We start from the raw sequence: 18171 nt of genomic DNA, 5'->3' as shown, positions 1-18171 counted from the left end.
TTCTCCTGGCTAACACGGTGAAACCACATCTCTAACTAAAAAAATACAAAAAAAACCAGCCGGGCGAGGTGGCGGGCGCCTGTAGTCCCAGCTACTCGGGAGGCTGAGGCAGGAGAATGGTGTGAACCCGGGAGGCGGAGCTTGCAGTGAGCTGCGATCCGGCCACTGCACTCCAGTTTGGGCGACAGAGCAAGACTCCGTCTCAAAAAAAAAAAAAAAGATTCTTAGGTGCCTTGTGGTCTGGCTGATAGGGAGTACTAGGTACTGCCTTAAATATTCTAGGTCTTGACAAATGATTCTTACAGCCACATCATTGATTTGACATTTACCCTGAAGCCATTTTTGGTTTTAAAATCTTTCTTTTTTTTTTTTTTGAGACAGAGTCTTGCTCTGTTGCCCAGGCTGGAGTGCAATGGCATGATCTCAGCTCACTGCAACCTCCTCCTCCCAGGTTCAAGCAATTCTTCTGCCTCAGTCTCCTGAGTAGCTGGGACTACAGGCACCCACCACTACACCCAGCTAATTTTTGTATTTTTAGTAGAGATGGGGCTTCGCCATGTTGGCCAGGCTGGTCTCGAACTCCTGACCTCGTGATCCACCCACCTCGGCCTCCCAAAGTACTGGGATTACAGGTGGGAGCCACTGCACCCAGCCTTAAAATCTTTTACTAGTGTATAGACTGTTTTCCAACCCAGCTAGTTCTGGGCGCTCTATGTTTCCTCTAAGTTCCACTCACGTATTGGAGACTTACTTCTTCCTGAAGTACATTGCCATACACAACTAGAAGAACATACTGACACTTTCAACATCCTGTCTAAAGATTTCCTTAGCCAGATATGCAAGTTCATTACATACAGTTTTCTTTATCTTTCTTTCTTTCTTTCTTTTTTTTCTTAGACAGGGTCTCGCTCTGTCCTCTGTTGCCCAGGCTGGAGTGTAGTGGCATGATCATGGCTCACTGCATCTTCAACCTCCCAAGCTCAAACGATCCTCCCACCCCAACCTCCAGGGTAGCTGGGACTACAGGCACGTGCCACACCACCACACCTGGCTAATTTTTGTACTTTTTGTAGAGACAGGGTCTTGCTATGTTGCCTAGGCTGGTCTTGAACTCCTGGGCTCAAGTGATCTCCTCACCTAGGCCTCCCAAATTTCTGGGATTACAGGTGTGAGGCACCACACCTGGCCCATTACATACACTTTTCTACCTTCTAAGTTCCCACAGACAAGTTTTGCCAATTGATTCACCACTGCATTACTCAAGTGGTCTGTTTTATACTCCTATAGCAGTCTCTTCACTGTTTTTCTAGTATTTACTTGCTAGCCAATCCCAAAACTGAAGCCACATATTCTAGTTTTCTGTTACTGCAGCATTCTACTTCTGGTATCAATAACTATATCAGTCAGACTTCAATCAGGAAGGCAAAGTCTTTATGAGTAATATGAGATAATTAATATTTATGGGTATTAGAACTCATGTAATTATAGAAGGAGTTGGGCAAGTGAAAGTTGGGAATGGGGAGTTAGAGGATTACAGAAAAGGTCGTCACCAAGCAGTTCTTTTAAAGCCCTGGCATGGGTGGAAATACTTGCATCTGCAAGGGAATCTGATAAGTCAATTCTACCTAAGGGGCCAAAGTGCAACTATGAAGGGGAAGCTCATGGAAAGGGGTCTCTGAGAAGCTGTTGGCTGTAAGCAGCTACCACCTCTGTGGTTTCACCTGAAAGCATCTGGTAATAGGCATGGGCCACTGTTGATCATCAGAGCCAGCAGTTATAAAGAAGAGCTGGGTTCAGAGTAGAGGAATGTGAGAGCAAGTGAGGATGTATTGGACACATCTACACCTTTCTTTCTCTGTATGTGATTACAAAACAACCTTCAGTGAGTGAATACTATTGCCTTTCAAACTTGCACAAATTCCTCTTTTGGCCAACTCTAATCTGGAATTATACAGGGAAAGAAAGTCTGGGGAACATGACTCCCAGAGTAACTAAACTGGCAACAGGGTAATCCAGCATACTCCCTAAATGTCTGCCTAAATTAGGTCTGCAATGCTCCTCAAGGGCCCTGAGCAGATTTCAGAAAGGCTCCAGGAGTTAGCTCGGGAACATTGATAAACAAAGTCATGAGGCATTTGGGTTATAAGACAGCCTTTGTTTATTTGCCTAATGTCTTAGAGAAGCACTGGCTAGGGAATCAGGATGTTGCAATTGTGGACCTAAAGCCACCACTCACTAGATTCATTTATCATGAGATTCATTCTCCACTCACTAGATCCACCAGTCACCTTGCCCAATTTGTTCAAATTATCTGGGCTTCAATTTCCTCATCTATAAAAGGAGAGCAATCCCTCCTGGGCTGCTTTCTCTATACACTGCTTTCAGGAGCCAGTTGGTAGCCATCAATGCATTTGTTAAGCTGATGTAATGAATTCATGGACATGCAGAGAGCAGCCATACATAGTAAGAGTAGCTGTCCTTCCATAGAGTAGCTGTTCTTCCATAGAGTATCTGTCCTTCCACAAAAATTTGGTCAACCCCTGCTGCCCTGCCATAGTTTTGCCTAGGAGGTTTTGCTGTTTCTGCTGAGGTAGGAAACTCATGGAAACCAAGGCCTCGTGGCTTCTCCTTTTCAGATCTGCCTTCCCAGCTCTCTGTCCTCAACAGATCCCCTTTCTGACACCAGGCAATGGGTAGTGGGGAGGAGCAGTTGAGACTTGAATATCCCAGGCCTTCACTATTTCCTCTCCCTACATACTCTACCCACCCCCTGCCATCCATCCATGATTTCTACCTGCCTAAATTCTATTCATGTTTCAGTCTCCAGCTCAAAGATTATTCTCTTTTTCCTAAATGTTTTCTGATTCCCCTCAGCTGGATGCAATCTTTTCCATTCCTTAAACCCCCAGGGCAGCCTATCTTTGATTGCACTTACCATACCCTGACAATACCCCAACACATATACCTTTGAGTACTTATCTTATTCTTCTACATTCCTGAGGCAGGGAACTTGCTTATTAAGCTCGTATAACAAATAAATAATTTTTGGCATACTTCACATTAACATGTAGACAGAACTTAGTACATACATATTTGGTGAATTGAGTTCAAAGAAAACAAATTGAGGACATATAGCCACATGTTGGTGTCCTAAATAACAAGTCTATAAGGACACAGTTGCCCACAAGAAGAAATAGAAAAATGAAGAGTTTATGATTCTCAGCCATGTGGGTCTCTATTATTACGAATGTTTTGTCTTCACTTGATAAGGTCTCTCCAACATGTTGATGTGATGACCTCTGAGACGGGACAGTCCAAATAGAAGCTAGGTCTCAATCCGCCTATACTCAGAGGTAAATGATCTTTATAGAACTCCATACTCCACAGCAGAGGATGCAAATGTTAACCAGGGCCAGTGACCCCTCTGTTTAAGTTATGACTGGAGCTGTCAGTGAGCTACATCCTCTCTAAGAGACAGTCCATGCACCCAAGATAAGGTTTCAAGAGCCCTTTGAGCCAGGAAAATTGTTTGGCCAAGTGTCTGTGTCTTTAGTCATGTACTCTCTGGGTTGGTGGGTTCTTTTCTCTCATCTCAGAATAGTTCCCAAAGCAAAACTGATATCAGAAAATGTTCGTGTTATCTCTCCAGTCTTGAGCAAGTCACTTCCCCTCTCTTGACCTCTGTTTCCTATAGAAGGAGGCAGATAGAAATAGCTCTTAAAGGTCCTGCCCAGCTCTGATATTCCAGGACTCTATTCTGAGCTACAGGCTGAATTCCCAGGGCCCCAGGCTACTGGCCTTCTCTTCTCTGCTTCTAAAAGGATGTATGGCTCAGATTTTCCCATGGGCCTCAGCTGGGGCATGCTTCCTGTTCTCTGGAATACTGTGACTCTGCAGGTGATAACCATTCATCTGCCATTACGAAAAGGTCCTTAAGCCCAGACGTTACAGGGAGGGAGGTCATTTTTCGCAGACCCTCAGTAGTATCTCCCTAATCCAAATGACCAGTGGGTTCATTGAAAAGTTCATGTCCCAGTCATCGCAAAACCCAAGAGGCCTTGGGGATACCAAGTTACAGAAAGAAGGCTGTGTAGCTGGAACTGTTAATGCCCAAGGCATGACTATTCATTATTAACAAGTTCAAGTTCATCAACAGGCAGTAATCTGAGTGTTAAAATTCCTGCTTACCATCTTCTGGTTGGTTTATACAATATATGAGTATGATGATTTGTTAGAATTCTGTTAGACTATGATGACTACTATGTCCGAATTGGAAAGGAATCTAGAGCTCAGCTAGTCTAAACTACCCTGTGTTTACAGGTGAATAACTGAGAGCTAGAAAGGAGATGGCCCAAAATGCAGGATGTGGCAGTGTCAGGAACAGGACCCAGGACCTCCAACTGCCAGGTTCCTATATATCATATTACTCCAAAGCAGAGGTCACCAAGATGGTATACTCTAGTTCATGCAGTTACTCACAGAAGAATCCCTTTCCCAGGCCCTCATTCTAAATCTATTTAGCCTTTTTTTATTAAGTTCTAGCAAGAGCAGTTTAACTGGTTTCTAATTCACAACATATTAAAAATAAGCAGACAGAAAAGTACAGTGAATAGGCTGGTAAAAAGACAAGAAATAAAACACTACATAAAGAAGATTTCAGAATTTCAAGGCTTTATAGTCCGGCAATGTTTAATGCAGGTCAAGCGACATTACACAACTCCATATCCCCAAGATTATCACTTTAATGTAGTATCACAATGGCTGACATTCATAACAATGTCCCTGGATCACCAAGAAAGGGTTAGCATGTTTCACTAGAGAAAGTGGGTACTTCTTTAAAGAACTTTTTAAAAAAGCGTTACACCAAAAAGAAAATTTTTAGTTATAGTTAGGTAAACCTTTGGCTATCTGGAAAACTGAGTCAGACAAAATAACACAGCAGCTGGGGGTTCAAGGAAGTGACATTTCAGCTGTGTGCAGATAGGCACATTCTACAGTAACAAGACTGGTGTGAGTTCGGCTGGTATCTGCAGAGAAGAGGAATAAATAGCAAAGCCATGATCTCATCTTCTGTTTACACTTCAATTCCCAAAGTTAGTGATTAATTGTACTTGTGTTTTGTTGCCAGGGCAAATTGTTTTTCTTTAAAACTCCCACTTATTTTAAATAAATAAACCATTAGTTTCAAAACAGAAGTGTCAAATGTCAAGATATTTCTGACATGCTAAGCTAATGAACAAAACAATGAATTCATTAGAAGCTACTAGAGATAGGCAGCCTTTGAGAACTTTTCTTTAATGACTTTGAAAGGCAGCAGGAATCATTCTTGGTAAGAGATTTTTTTCAAGCATCTTGGCTAAAATATTAGTCCAGAGGTTGCAAACACAAATACAACTTATAAGAATTGGATTAGGTATAAGATAATTGAATAGGTATGTCAAGAATTCATACTCAAATAAATATACCAACTAGCTATCATACGAAGCTTCCCAAACTCCTGTCTCACATAAAATCAGCTTTAAGCCATCAGTTTAGGATGTTTGCTTGGATCTCTGAATTTGCACAGAGCCTCTGGCTCTTCCAAAGAAGGGAATTCTTTTGGCAAACAGGCATGTTTTTTGCATCTAAGTCTTAACACAAACATGTACACACAGAGATACACACTCAAACTATTTTTGGATGATTCCAATAAATAGTTCTATATTAAGACTGCCTATTAAACATTAATGGTCACTACATGACTTTCCTGCTTAAAAGTTTTCAGTGTCTTCCACTTACTCACAGAATTAATGGCATTCAAGGTCAACCATAATTTAATTTCCATGTATCCTTCCAAGTACATCTCCTCCTACAATCCCCACAGACTCCCTGGCTACTCACTGTTCACAGAATGGGGCTTGTACTTTTAGTTCTTGTAAACAAATGTTTATTGGATAACTACTATGTGCCAGGTCCTGTTCCATGAACTGAAGACACATCTCTAAAGAAAATAAAGTCCTCTCCTGTAGCTTATATTCTAATGTGGATTGTTTGCCTGCTTTGAGTGCATATGCAGCGCTTCTGCTTGTATGAAAGCACTTGTCACGCTGTATAATACCTGCCTGTGTCCGTGTTCCTCAACCTCAACACTGCTGTCCTGTGCACAGAACTGTGTCTATCTCTCATCAACTCCATCTCATGCTTTGCTCGGCAGTAGGCACACCTTGGATATCAATGAATGACTTATATTGTATACACAGTTTCCATTCTTTGGAAATGTGGTAAGTTCCTGTTGCACAGAGAATCTGTCCGTGAGGTCATCTAACTTTTTAAAAACTTTCATATTGAGTTGTTTTTAATAAATAAGCCTTTTGATTATTGACAGGAATGACAAATATCAAGTTACTTCTAATGGAACTAAATAAGATGAATGAAACTGATCAGATGTCCACATTGACTTAACCTGTAATGCATCTTTTCTCAAGAATCCTTAACCTCCTTTCTTTGGGTTTCTCAGGCTGACTAACCTACTCTTGGGTGGCCTCTTCCTTTTTCTTTCAAAGATAAGAAAAGAAGCCTAGCTGGGAAACTGCTCACCTTGTTCCCTTTCTCTTTGACCTCAAAGGTAGAAACTGAGGACCAGGTGCTGGCAACCTTCTGTGGCAGGGAGACCACAGACACAGAGCAGACTCCCGGCCAGGAGGTGGTCCTCTCCCCTGGCTCCTTCATGTCCATCACTTTCCGGTCAGATTTCTCCAATGAGGAGCGATTCACAGGCTTTGATGCCCACTACATGGCTGTGGGTAAGTTGGAGAACTGACTCATCCTCAGGTCTCTCTTTCTCTCCGAAGATGAAAACTGCCTGGGCCCTCTCCTTTATGATGGAAATCTGTGTATGCACCACATAGATTATGCACCACATAGATTCTACCATTAATGTCTTACTGCATTTGCTCTATCACATATCTATCCATCATCTATCCTCTATCCATCCAGCAATTCATCTTTTACAAAGTGTTTTAACGTAAATTGCAGACATCAGTACACTTCTTCCTAAATAATTCAGCATGCATATTATCTTGCTAGAGTTCAATATTTGTTCACAGTATTTTTTCTTTTTGTGTAAAATTGACATAAAATGAAATACACATATCTCATGTAAACATTTGCTGAATTTTGAAAAATCTATATTTGTGTGTAACCCAAACCTCTAACAAGACATTGAACTTTACCACCAGCCCAGAGGGTTCCTTTGGGTCCCCGCCCAGTCAATCTCTGCTCCCACTTCCCTTAGAGGAAACAATTGTTTTCATTTTTTTTTTTCTGCTATAGATTAATTCTTGCCTCTTCTAAAACTTCATTTAAATGAACACATAGAGAATATATTTTGGGGATGAGGATTCTTTTACTCAGCATCATGTTTTTGAAGTTCATTCATGTGTCACACGCATCAGTAATTTGCTCCTTTTGCTGGCAGAGTAATTTTCCATTGTACGAATATACTAAAGTATGTTTACTCATTCTCTCATTGATGGCTACTTGGGATCTACCCATTTTTTGGCTCTCACTAATAAAGTTTTTATGAGCCTTCTTGTACAAGTCTTTTTGCAAACATATGCTTTCAATTCTATTGAGTAAATATATAAGAGAAGAATTGCTGGGTCAGAGGATAGGTATATGTTTAGCTTTATGAGACATTGCCAGACCTTTTCCAAAGCAAATATACCATTTTCTATCTGTCCCCCAATGTACGAGAGTTCTGGCTGCTCCACGTCTGCACCAACATTAGATGTTGTCAATTTTTTAAAATTTTAATCACTCTGGTGGGTATGTAGTGGTACCTGATTGTGGTTTAAATTACATTCCCTTAATGACTAGCAGTGTTGAACATCTTTTCATGTGCTTATTGGCCATTTGTTTATCCCTTTCGGGGAAATGTACATTCAAATGCCTAGGACAGGGCTTGACCCAAATTAGGGGCAGAAAGAAAGAAAGCATGAAGTAGAAGTTAAGAGCACAAGCTCTGTACCCAGCTTGTCTGGATTTAAATCCCGGGTCTGCCACTTACTATCTGTGTGACTCTAAGTTCATTAATGCCTCCATGTCTCCATTTCATGCTCCATAGAATGTGAATAGTAACAGAATGCGTAGTAACAAATGTGTAATGCTTCATGAGGTCATTATCCCACACACGGTTATTATTATTATGACTGTTAGAGGATAGTGGTCCCACCAGAAGTCAGGTTGCCTGGGTTTGAACTTGGCTCTTTGTGACCTTGGGTAAGTTGCCTAACCTCTCTGAGTTCCAGTTTCCTAGTCTGTAAAGTGAAGATAATGGCTACCTCTGGGCTGTATGTGAGGATTAAATGAGAGAATGCGTGAATCTCCCAACATAGTGAGTGGCCCATATCAAGTGCTCTATAAATGTTGGCTATAGTCTTCATCATCATGCATGTATTGATGGAGAGGCTTTACCTGCCCTACAGATGTGGACGAGTGCAAGGAGAGGGAGGATGAGGAGCTGTCCTGTGACCACTACTGCCACAACTACATTGGCGGCTACTACTGCTCCTGCCGCTTCGGCTACATCCTCCACACAGACAACAGGACCTGCCGAGGTAGAGACTACCAATGATTCTATGCATTGCCCTTATAGGCCACATCCTCAATAACCTTAGATGAGGCTCAGAGAAAGACAGATATGCAGTACAAATAAGTAAAAATGAAGTCAATGATGCACCTCAGACCCCACGTGGATGAAGATGCAGAAATGTCCACCCAGCCTGGAAACCCAAACTTGGGTTCCCAAAGGAGAGAAGCTCTAGACTATCTGGCTGTCTTTCTTTCCGGGCAGCATTTTTGCTATATAGGTTGCTGTGTCTTATCCTATTGTAGGCAATTGGTCTGGTCAAGTTAGGGGAAAACTTGGGTTTCCCAGTTCTTTCTCTTTGAGTCATGAATTATGCTTTACCCAGCAACTCCTTTTCCTCTTTTTTCCCATGGCCCCTAAGTTCCTCTACAATAAAGAGACCTCAGTCCAAAGGGAAGAAGAGAGAGAGGAAAGAGGCAAACAGAAACAGTCAGAAAACTTCCCATTCCTTCTATCTTTGTTTTCATCTCTCATCAACATACGTACTATGCTGTAGTCTCGTGCTTAGAGAGGGATGGAGAAATGGAAGGGTTTAGCCACTTTCTAGGAGGAGCTCTTGGGCTAGTAGGGTAATGGCCATGTAAGCAAATGGTGAAGTGTCTTATGGTCTCTATTTTAACAGTAATGTTTCCATTACATTTACATAATGGAAGTATGGACATAGCACAATCAGACCTGTGCAGGCAAACACCTCCCAGAGTTGTGACCCTTGACAGAGATGAAAGAATAAGGAGAAGAAGGGCCTTCCAGGTGGAGAGAACAGCTTCTGCAAACAATCAGAGGTGTGATAGAACTTGCAATGTTTCAGGGAACAGCCAGTAGTTTAGTGTGGTCCAGGATAAGCATCTATGCTTGAAATCTCACTTGGAAGCTCAGTGAGGGATCACTGGAGGAGGGCAAGTCTGGAGACAAAAGTTTTTTTTCTTCCTCTTTCAAAAGCTGCTATTTGCTTCTGAATAAAACCCTATGTAACACATCAGTATAAAGCGATCTAAAACCAAAAGAACAGGCAAGTGCAGGATTTTTCTTAAAGAGTGTATGTTTTCTATTGTTTTTATTCAGTTGAGTTTTTACTGAGTGTCTACTATGTGTTGAGTACAGTCAGGGCCAAGAATGCTTAGGGCAGAGCAAGCTTTCTCACTCATTTTCTTCATTTTCACCTGTCACCAGGAGCTTTTTAAAGTATCATTTTCCTAATAGCTCCTCTCTCCCCCATGAAATTTTAATACCACAGATATACTATATATCTGTTTATGTACTGCATGTCCATCTGTATATTGTGCATTTGAAAAGTAAGACCTTCCCCACCAGGAAGGAATTTTAGCTTTCTTGAGGGCAAGATCGCCCCCATGAGAATGCTTGGGGTAAAAAATGAAAACAGTTGGGAACTTAGGAGACTTCTATCTTCACGTGGTCCTGCAGCTCATGGCTGTGAAACTTTAAGTTAGTCATGCCCCCTTTTTCAGAACCACAGTTTTCTCATTTGCAAATAAGCAGAATGAACAAGGGCGTAGAGACATTGACATCCCAGATCTAGGATGAACTGGCCCAAAGGTAAAGTCTTAGTGACAAATCAAGGTTCCTTAGCAGGGCTAAAGTCATGTCTAGGTTCCCAGGACAGTGGATTCTTGGGTGCAGTAAATGCAGTGGGGAACGAAGCAGAATTCCTGCACTCACAGAGTTTGTAGTCCAGCGGGAGCAAGAAAATAAACATAAAGTTAAGGAGCTGTTAAAAGAAAAACTTGAGACAAATTAAATTTAACAGAGTTTAACTGAGCAAAGAACAATTTGAGACTCCTCCCCTCCACCCACCCTACCACCACCAGAATATGTTCAGACCAACTCCAGGGTTGCTCATGCTGGATAAGATTTATGGGAAGTAGAAGAAAAGTGATGGACAGCAAATGGAAGTCAGGTACAGAAACAGCCAAATTACTTACAGCTTGGTATTTGCCTTGTTCGAACGTAGTTTGAACAGATGGCCACCCGTGACTGGCCAAAACTCCGTGATTGGTACTGTTAACTTAAAAATCAAGATTTCAAATCTGTAAGTTTAGAAAAAGAGAGGAGATTTTATTCCTTATAAAGTCTTACAGCAGGTGGCCATCCTTATAGTCTGGGAAGCACCACCTCCAGCCAAGACCAGAGACAGGCACTTAAAAGGAGGAGGGATTGAGGCAGGAGCTTCATGCTGAACAGGTTGGCTAAACACATTCAACAGGTTACAGGAGGAGCTGTGACTATTTATGACAGTGGTCCTGACACATGCATATTGAACACACATGCAGGCAACATATGACCCATGTTCATTTTGGGATGGAGACTTCACATTAAATGTATTACAGTTAGGGTCCAAACGTCTTTTCAGGACAGGAGGCATTCAGGTGTGCAGCCTCTGTAAACTGGCCAGAACCAGGCCATGGTCAGAAGTCTCTTATCAAGAGAAAGTGACTGAAATCGATGTCTTGTTCATTCAAAGCCATAGTTGTGGCTTGTGGAACAGGGTGGGGATCAGCCAGTCGGCATCTGGTAGAGCTGAAAATTGTTTTCATATCATTTATTGCAAGGCCAGTGCTTGTTCAGCTGCTGGAGATAAAGAAAAACTTTGTAGCATCGTTAGAACATAGTTTCTGCTTTCAGTGCGGGGATGCATGACTTAACCCTTGCCTGGCATGGCCTTAGGTCCTTCATCATTTACAATTTGGTATTTTATTGCCACGAGTAGTCTGTTTTCTCACTCTCATGATCTCTATTTAACATTAATGCTGGTCACTTGTTGTGTCCAAACTGCAGAGAAACAGGGATATAGAAGGAGTGTCTAACCGACCACTCCATCATGGCCAGGAATTCTGTTTTAAGGTTTTTCTGGAGATCCTTTTGCCTCAGGGGGCCCATTAGGTCAGTGGAGGGCTTAGGATTTTATTTTTAGTTTATAGTAGAAGAGTAGATTAGTCTACTTAAAAATCCAATTAGGTTACAGTTCACCATGTATGCAGAACCCTTCGGGCTAAATTTAAAATATGTAAGAAGGCCAGGCAAGGTGGCTCACACCTGTAATCTCAGCACTTTGGGAGGCCAAGGCAGGCAGATGGCTTGAGTCTAGGAATTTGAGATCAGCCTAGGCAACATAGCAAGGCCCCATCTCTAGAAAAACTACAAAAATCAGCCAGGTATGGTGGCACATGCCTGTAGTCCCAGCTATTCAGGAGACTGAGGTGGGAAGATCACTTGAGTCCAGGAGGCAGAGGTTGCAGTAGGCCGAGACGGCACCACTGCACTCCAACTTAGGTGACAGAGTAAGGTCCTGACTCATAAAATAAAATGAAATAAGTAAGAAGGAAGCTTAAGGCTACATTTAATTGAACACAGTGAATAGCACCATAAAGAAAAACAAAACAAAGACAGGGGCTAGAAAGTGAGGTGTGTGTCAAGGGCCTATAGGAGATGAGGGATCTCCTGAAGTTCTGGGTAGAGGGAGGGCAGGATCACAGAGGTCCAGGCATCCCTCTGACCACTCCATCTCGAAACCCTTCCCTCTCAGATCCCTCTCCCTGACCCCCAAACCAGAGGATCTGATGAGAAGGATCTTCACACAGGGTAAACAGCCCTGGACAGACAATTAGAAAATCTGTGTTTGAGTCTCAACTCGGTAGACATGAGACCTTGGATAAATCATTTCCTTTCATTGAGCTTCATTTTTCCCATCTGTAAAATGGAGATGCTGATACCTTCCCTGTCTACTGCTTGGGACCATAGGGAAAATCATATAGTAACAGATAAGCAAGGCTTGCTGTGGCCGTGGTTGTGATGTGCCATCTTCTCTGCTATGTTTCCAACAGTGGAGTGCAGTGACAACCTCTTCACTCAAAGAACTGGGGTGATCACCAGCCCTGACTTCCCAAACCCTTACCCCAAGAGCTCTGAATGCCTCTATACCATCAAGCTGGAGGAGGGCTTCATGGTCAACCTGCAGTTTGAGGACATATTTGACATTGAGGACCATCCTGAGGTGCCCTGCCCCTATGACTACATCAAGGTGAGCCTGCAATGAACACTTGTCCTGGAGATGCTGGAAAATCTTGGCTGAGTTGGGAAAATTGATATTGCGGAATCTTCACCTTCTTCTCCCAGGATAGAGAGCCAAGCAGCTAGTTTCTCAAAAAGGCATTATTTAAAATAATATCTACCATCTTAATTAGATCTATTCCAGGAATCTCTGATCTGAAATGACCCCCCTGGCCATTAGGGAGGCTTGAGGAGGAGAGTCTTAAGGTTGAATCTGCATTTTAGAAAGGTCTCTTGCTGGCACGCCCAGCCTCATGAGCATGCATCCCATGCTGTCACATAGGGCCCTGTGCACAGAAGGGCCTCATGCTTGGTTTAATAAACATATGAAACTATGTTTCTTCTGTTTATTTTTTTAGCCAACTACCACGGCAAAGAAGAATGTATGAAATTTTTAATTTGTTTTAAATAAGGGGCCCCATATTTTCATTTTGCCCCAGGCCCCACAAATTATGCTGCTGGGCTCACTTGCGGGAAAAGGCTATGTCGAAGGCAAATAAAGATGGAAGAAATACCACAGGCAAATAACTACTCTATTTGTGGTTATTTTAATATTATAATTAACAATTTGAGCTATGGCTGGGATAATGGGGAGATATTTTTGAGATGTCTGGAAAGTAAAACCAGCAATTCTTATAGAGTGAACAGCCAAAACATCCAAGTAGAGCTGAATAGTAGGGTCTAGCTCAGAAGAGACACTGAGCTGGGGATAAAGATGGGTGCCGTCAAATGTTTAAAGAGGTGCTGATTTTAACTGTGGAAATGGGACGTCCTAGAAAAGAAAAAAAAAGGAAGCCAGAACACAATAGATTATGAGACCTAGATGGAGGAAGAGGAACCCACAAAAGAGGTCAAAAAGAGCCAGAAAATGAGACCGCCCAGGAGAAAGCTGTCAACAGTGAGAGAGGCAGAAAAGCCTGAGAGGATACAAAAGAAAACTCTAGAACTTAGAGCCTGGCCTGTCCCCTACTTGGATACAGAGGCTAAGAGGCAGCTTGGCTGGAGGGTGACAGCAGGAAGCATAGGCCACGGGTTTTCTATTTTGCTGTGTTAGCAAAGTGCCACAAACATAACAGCTTAAAACAATGCCAATTTCTTATCTCAGCATTGTGTCGGTCAGAAGTCCCAGTGAGCACAATGGGATTCTTTGTTCAGGGTCTCATGAAACTGAAATCAAGGTGTCAGCTGATGGAGCTCTTATCTAAAGACTCTGGAGAGGAATCAACTTCCAAGATCATTTAAGTTCTTGGCAGAATTCAGTTCCTTGCAGATGTAAGACTAAAATCCCCTTCTTCTTCCTGGCTGTCAGCCAGTGGTGGCTCTCAGCTCTAGAAGTTGTGCTTAGATACTTTCACATTGGTCCCTGCCATCAGAGACAGTCCTTTCCATCAAATTCCTGTCACACTTCAAATCTCCCTGACTTCCACTGCTGCTACCAGCAGAAGGAAACTGTGTGGAATGGGCTCGTGTGATTGGGTTAAGCCCACCCAGATAATCGCCCTCACTTTAGGTCAACTAATGAATAACTTTAATACACCTGCAAAATCCCTTTTGCCATTTAACATAACATCATCACAAAGTAACTCCAGGGGTGAAGGTCAACCTTCAATCTAGAATTCTGCCTGCCACAGTGTCTCAGGAGCTACACATGGGAGCCTCATCCAAGCATGCAACCTCTTGGGGCTTCATTTGTTTCCCCCTCTCCTCAATAAGGACAGGACAAAGATGTCACTTGGGATTGTAGAGGTCACCAAATGATTGGTAACGAGTCATGGCCCTCAAAGATGGGAGAAAAGTGCATTAAAGACATAGAAAAAAACCCAGGAATGAATGGTGGGGAATCTGGATCAGATAATAGAGCCTATTGCCTTCTCTTCCCTACTGCCCCCAACTTACTGCAAACTCATCACCTCCCTTCTGCTCAGCTGCAAAACTTCCCAACAGGTTTTTTTTGTTTGTTTTCTGTTTTTTGTTTTTTGCTTCCACTCTTGCCCTACACAATCTATTCTCCCATAGCATTAAGGGTGATCTTTATAAAAGCTAGATTCGATTGAGTTTGCACTTTAAATTAAACCTAAATTTCTCAGCACAACTTGGCCTTTGTCTGTTGTCCAACCTCATGCCATGGCACTCCCACTGCCCAGCCGGCCTGGATTCCTGCCTATTCCTAACATGAGGCAAGCTCTTTACCACCCTTGGCCTTGATCTTTACATATGCAGTTTTCTCTCCCTAGAAAGTATTCTTCCCTTCTCTTCAAATAAGCTCATACTCATCCTATGTATCTCAGATTCTCAATGCTACCTAACGGAAAGCCCTTGCCTTGATCACCTAATTAAAGTTATTGTCTATTATATTACCATTATAGGAATGATTATTTCTATAGGTTACATAGGATTTACTACATCAATTATAAACATATAGCATATATTTCTATTATATATGCATATCATCCTGATTATTTTTATTACCCTTATGACGCCCTATAATTATTTTGTTTATTATTTGTTGTTAGTCTCCCCCAACTAGACTGCAGGTTTTTTGACAGCAGAGATCGTCTCTGCTTTATGCACCAGACAGCACTCTGCCCTTCTCTGAGCCACGATATGTTCATCTTTAAGCAGAAGATTTTTTTTTCAGTTTAAGTACTGGGATACACATGCAGAACGTGCAGGTTTGTTACACAGGTATACACATGCCACGGTGGTTTGCTCCACCCATCAATGTGTCACCTAGGTTTTAAGCCCCACATGCATTAGGTACTTGTCCTAATGCACTCCCTCCCCTTGCCCTGCCACCCCCTGACAGGCCCCAGTGTGTGATGTTCCCTTCCCTGTGTCCATGTGTTCTCATTGTTCAACTCCCACTTATGAGTGAGAATATGTGGTGTTTGGTTTTCTTTTCCTGTGTTAGTTTGCTGAGAATGATCGCTTCCAGCTTCATCCATGTCTCTGCAAAGAACATGAATTAATCCTTTTGTATGGCTGCATAGTGTTCCACAGTGTATATATGCCACATCAATGCCAGTCTATCACTGATGGGCATTTGATTTGGTTGTATACCTTTGCTATTGTAAATAGTTAAGTAGAGGATTATTAACCTGCCTTGTCCACTTCAAGAGTCATTGTAAATTATAAAAGAGAGAATGAAGATGAAACCATTTGGTGAATGGTACGGCTCATTAAAAACCTAAGTGCATATCGAGGGTTCATATGGAAGCTTCCAGAAAACCCAGAGTGCAGTGGAGAGGTATTACCTGCAGAGGCCATGTTGGCTGCTCAGATGGAACCCTCTCTTTCTCTCTCTTATATTTTGCAGATCAAAGTTGGTCCAAAAGTTCTGGGGCCTTTCTGTGGAGAGAAAGCCCCAGAACCCATCAGCACCAAGAGCCACAGTGTCCTGATCCTGTTCCATAGTGACAACTCGGGAGAGAACCGGGGCTGGAGGCTCTCTTACAGGGCTGCAGGTAACCTCTTCCCTCCCAGGTTACACTGAGCTGCTGTGCTTAGCCCTTGCAGAAGCAGTGGCTGAGGGAGGAGGGGTGCAGGCTTGGGTCTCCTCTCGGGGCCTGATGGGACTCCCAATCGAGCAGCTGGGGACCAAGGCACGTGCTCTTTCCTGACTCAGTTTTCCATCTATAAAATGGGGGCAAGGGCAGCAATAACGTTGGGTGGACTAGACAGGTGGTTTTCAAAACATGTACTTCAGTATCACATAGAGAGATTAAAGAAAAAGAAATCTTGTTTCCTGAACTCTACACCTCACACAGTGATTCAGTAGACTTGGGGAGGAGGGCCTTTTCAGCTCTAGCCTTCTCCAAGTCTAGGGTTAGAATTTGGATATGGGCCTGTAGCCCAGAATGTTTCACTATGGTGCTTTGCCTCCTTCTGGGTCCCGATCAGCAAAGCCCATGGATCTCATGCCCCTGTCCCCCAAGTCAGCCAGTCCTGGCCCAAACCTTGATCAAGCCATACAACCTGCAGTAACTGGTCTGTAGGAACTCATGGAAGGAGAAGGTGAACATAAGCGACAAAAGATCACAGCTGGGCATGACTAATCCAGTTCATAGACTAAAACTCTGGCCCTGCCTACATTATCACATACACTGCTCACATGGGGGAGAATAGACAGGATCTTAACAAAGGAGAGTTTGTCTTAGAAAAAGTGTCAGGGATAGGCCCAGGCCTGAGGAGCCTGTCAGATTTAGCTTTTCGAGGAGAGGACTCAGAGGCATATGATCACAGCCTTTCTAATGCTTTGAAGAAGGGCCTTGGGAAGAAAGAGCAATTTGGGTCATCCTTGGTGGCCTGAGAGGACAAATGAGTAAAAATTACAGGGGTGCAAATTTCAGCTAAGAAGGAAAACAATGTTCATGTAATCAGCAGAGTCTGAGCCTGAAAGGTACAGGTTAGGGAGGCGTTAAGCTCCCCGTCACTGTGTCCCTGAGCCGCCATGCTTAGCCCTCCCAGGGGTGGTGGCTGAGGGAGGAAGGATGCTGGTAGTGGCTGAGGGAGGAGGGATGCAGGTTTGTACCTGGTGGGGCTCCTAGCTGAGCAGTATGTTTGGTGTCTACTGCAGAGGATGTTGTAAAAGAAGCATCAGACAAGGATTGGATTTAATGACATTTAACATTCCTCCCAATCCTGAGTTTTACTGAAATCATCTGGTCGACCATTTCATTCCACAAGTAAGGACGTGGTGGTCCAAGTTGGAAACTGCCCTATTCACGGCTCCAGAATTAGTCTCTTGAAGGGCCTGGAAGATCCATACCTCCAATACCCAGTTCTATGTTTTATTCACCTTCATCAGGCCTTGCTTTCTAGGGACTGGCCCTTTAAGGTCAGAATTCTCATTTTCTCACCTGCTGTTCTTTCATTTGCTCCCCACCAGGAAATGAGTGCCCAGAGCTACAACCTCCTGTCCATGGGAAAATCGAGCCCTCCCAAGCCAAGTATTCCTTCAAAGACCAAGTGCTCGTCAGCTGTGACACAGGCTACAAAGTGCTGAAGGTGCAGAGCCCTGCCCGGGAAACGGTAGTGAGCAGGCCACAGAAACTCTCCAAACCTGCACCTCCCCAGGGCAGATGGGCTGCCAGCACTTGTCATAGTTCCAGCACAGAATTTCCTAGCTGCCCATCAACTTCTCAAATGCTCCAGAAATTCCAAAGCATGTGTCCCAGGCAGTCTCACACTCTGAAAGTGGCACAAAAATTTGTTTGTTTTATTTTTTAATCAGAGCATGAGCTGGTTCGAATTTTAAAAATATGGATCCATACAGCTCTATAATCAAGGCTGAGAACTGTAATAAAGTTCATCGGCTTATAGAGGGGAGTGGAGTGGGATACCAGGAAAGGAAGTAGACGGTTTAAAAGTAGCAGATGGGGCCAAGCACAGTGGCTCACGCCTGTAAACCCAGCACTTTGGGAGGCCCAGGTGGGTTGATCACCCGATCTCAGGACCAGCCTGGCCAATATGGCGAA

General features: G+C 43.1%; 1 protein-coding gene across 3 annotated transcripts in view; it reads left to right on the top strand.

Annotated features, from left to right (window-relative positions):
• The window catches only part of MASP1 (MBL associated serine protease 1), a 72335-nt gene that overhangs the window by 22766 nt on the left and 31398 nt on the right, over positions 1 to 18171 (top strand). For all 3 annotated transcript variants that reach the window (XM_008009498.3, XM_038003059.2, XM_038003058.2), the window contains exons 3-7: positions 6605 to 6782; positions 8466 to 8597; positions 12469 to 12665; positions 16011 to 16158; positions 17583 to 17701. In XM_008009498.3, the coding sequence (XP_008007689.3) occupies positions 6605 to 6782; positions 8466 to 8597; positions 12469 to 12665; positions 16011 to 16158; positions 17583 to 17701 (774 nt within the window). The remainder of the gene's footprint in view (positions 1 to 6604; positions 6783 to 8465; positions 8598 to 12468; positions 12666 to 16010; positions 16159 to 17582; positions 17702 to 18171) is intronic.

Source organism: Chlorocebus sabaeus, chromosome 15 (genome assembly GCF_047675955.1).
Source record: "Chlorocebus sabaeus isolate Y175 chromosome 15, mChlSab1.0.hap1, whole genome shotgun sequence".
In the NCBI taxonomy this organism is placed as follows: domain Eukaryota; kingdom Metazoa; phylum Chordata; class Mammalia; order Primates; family Cercopithecidae; genus Chlorocebus; species Chlorocebus sabaeus.
Note: the sequence above shows the minus strand (reverse complement) of the source record. Positions and strands in the feature narration are given on the sequence as shown.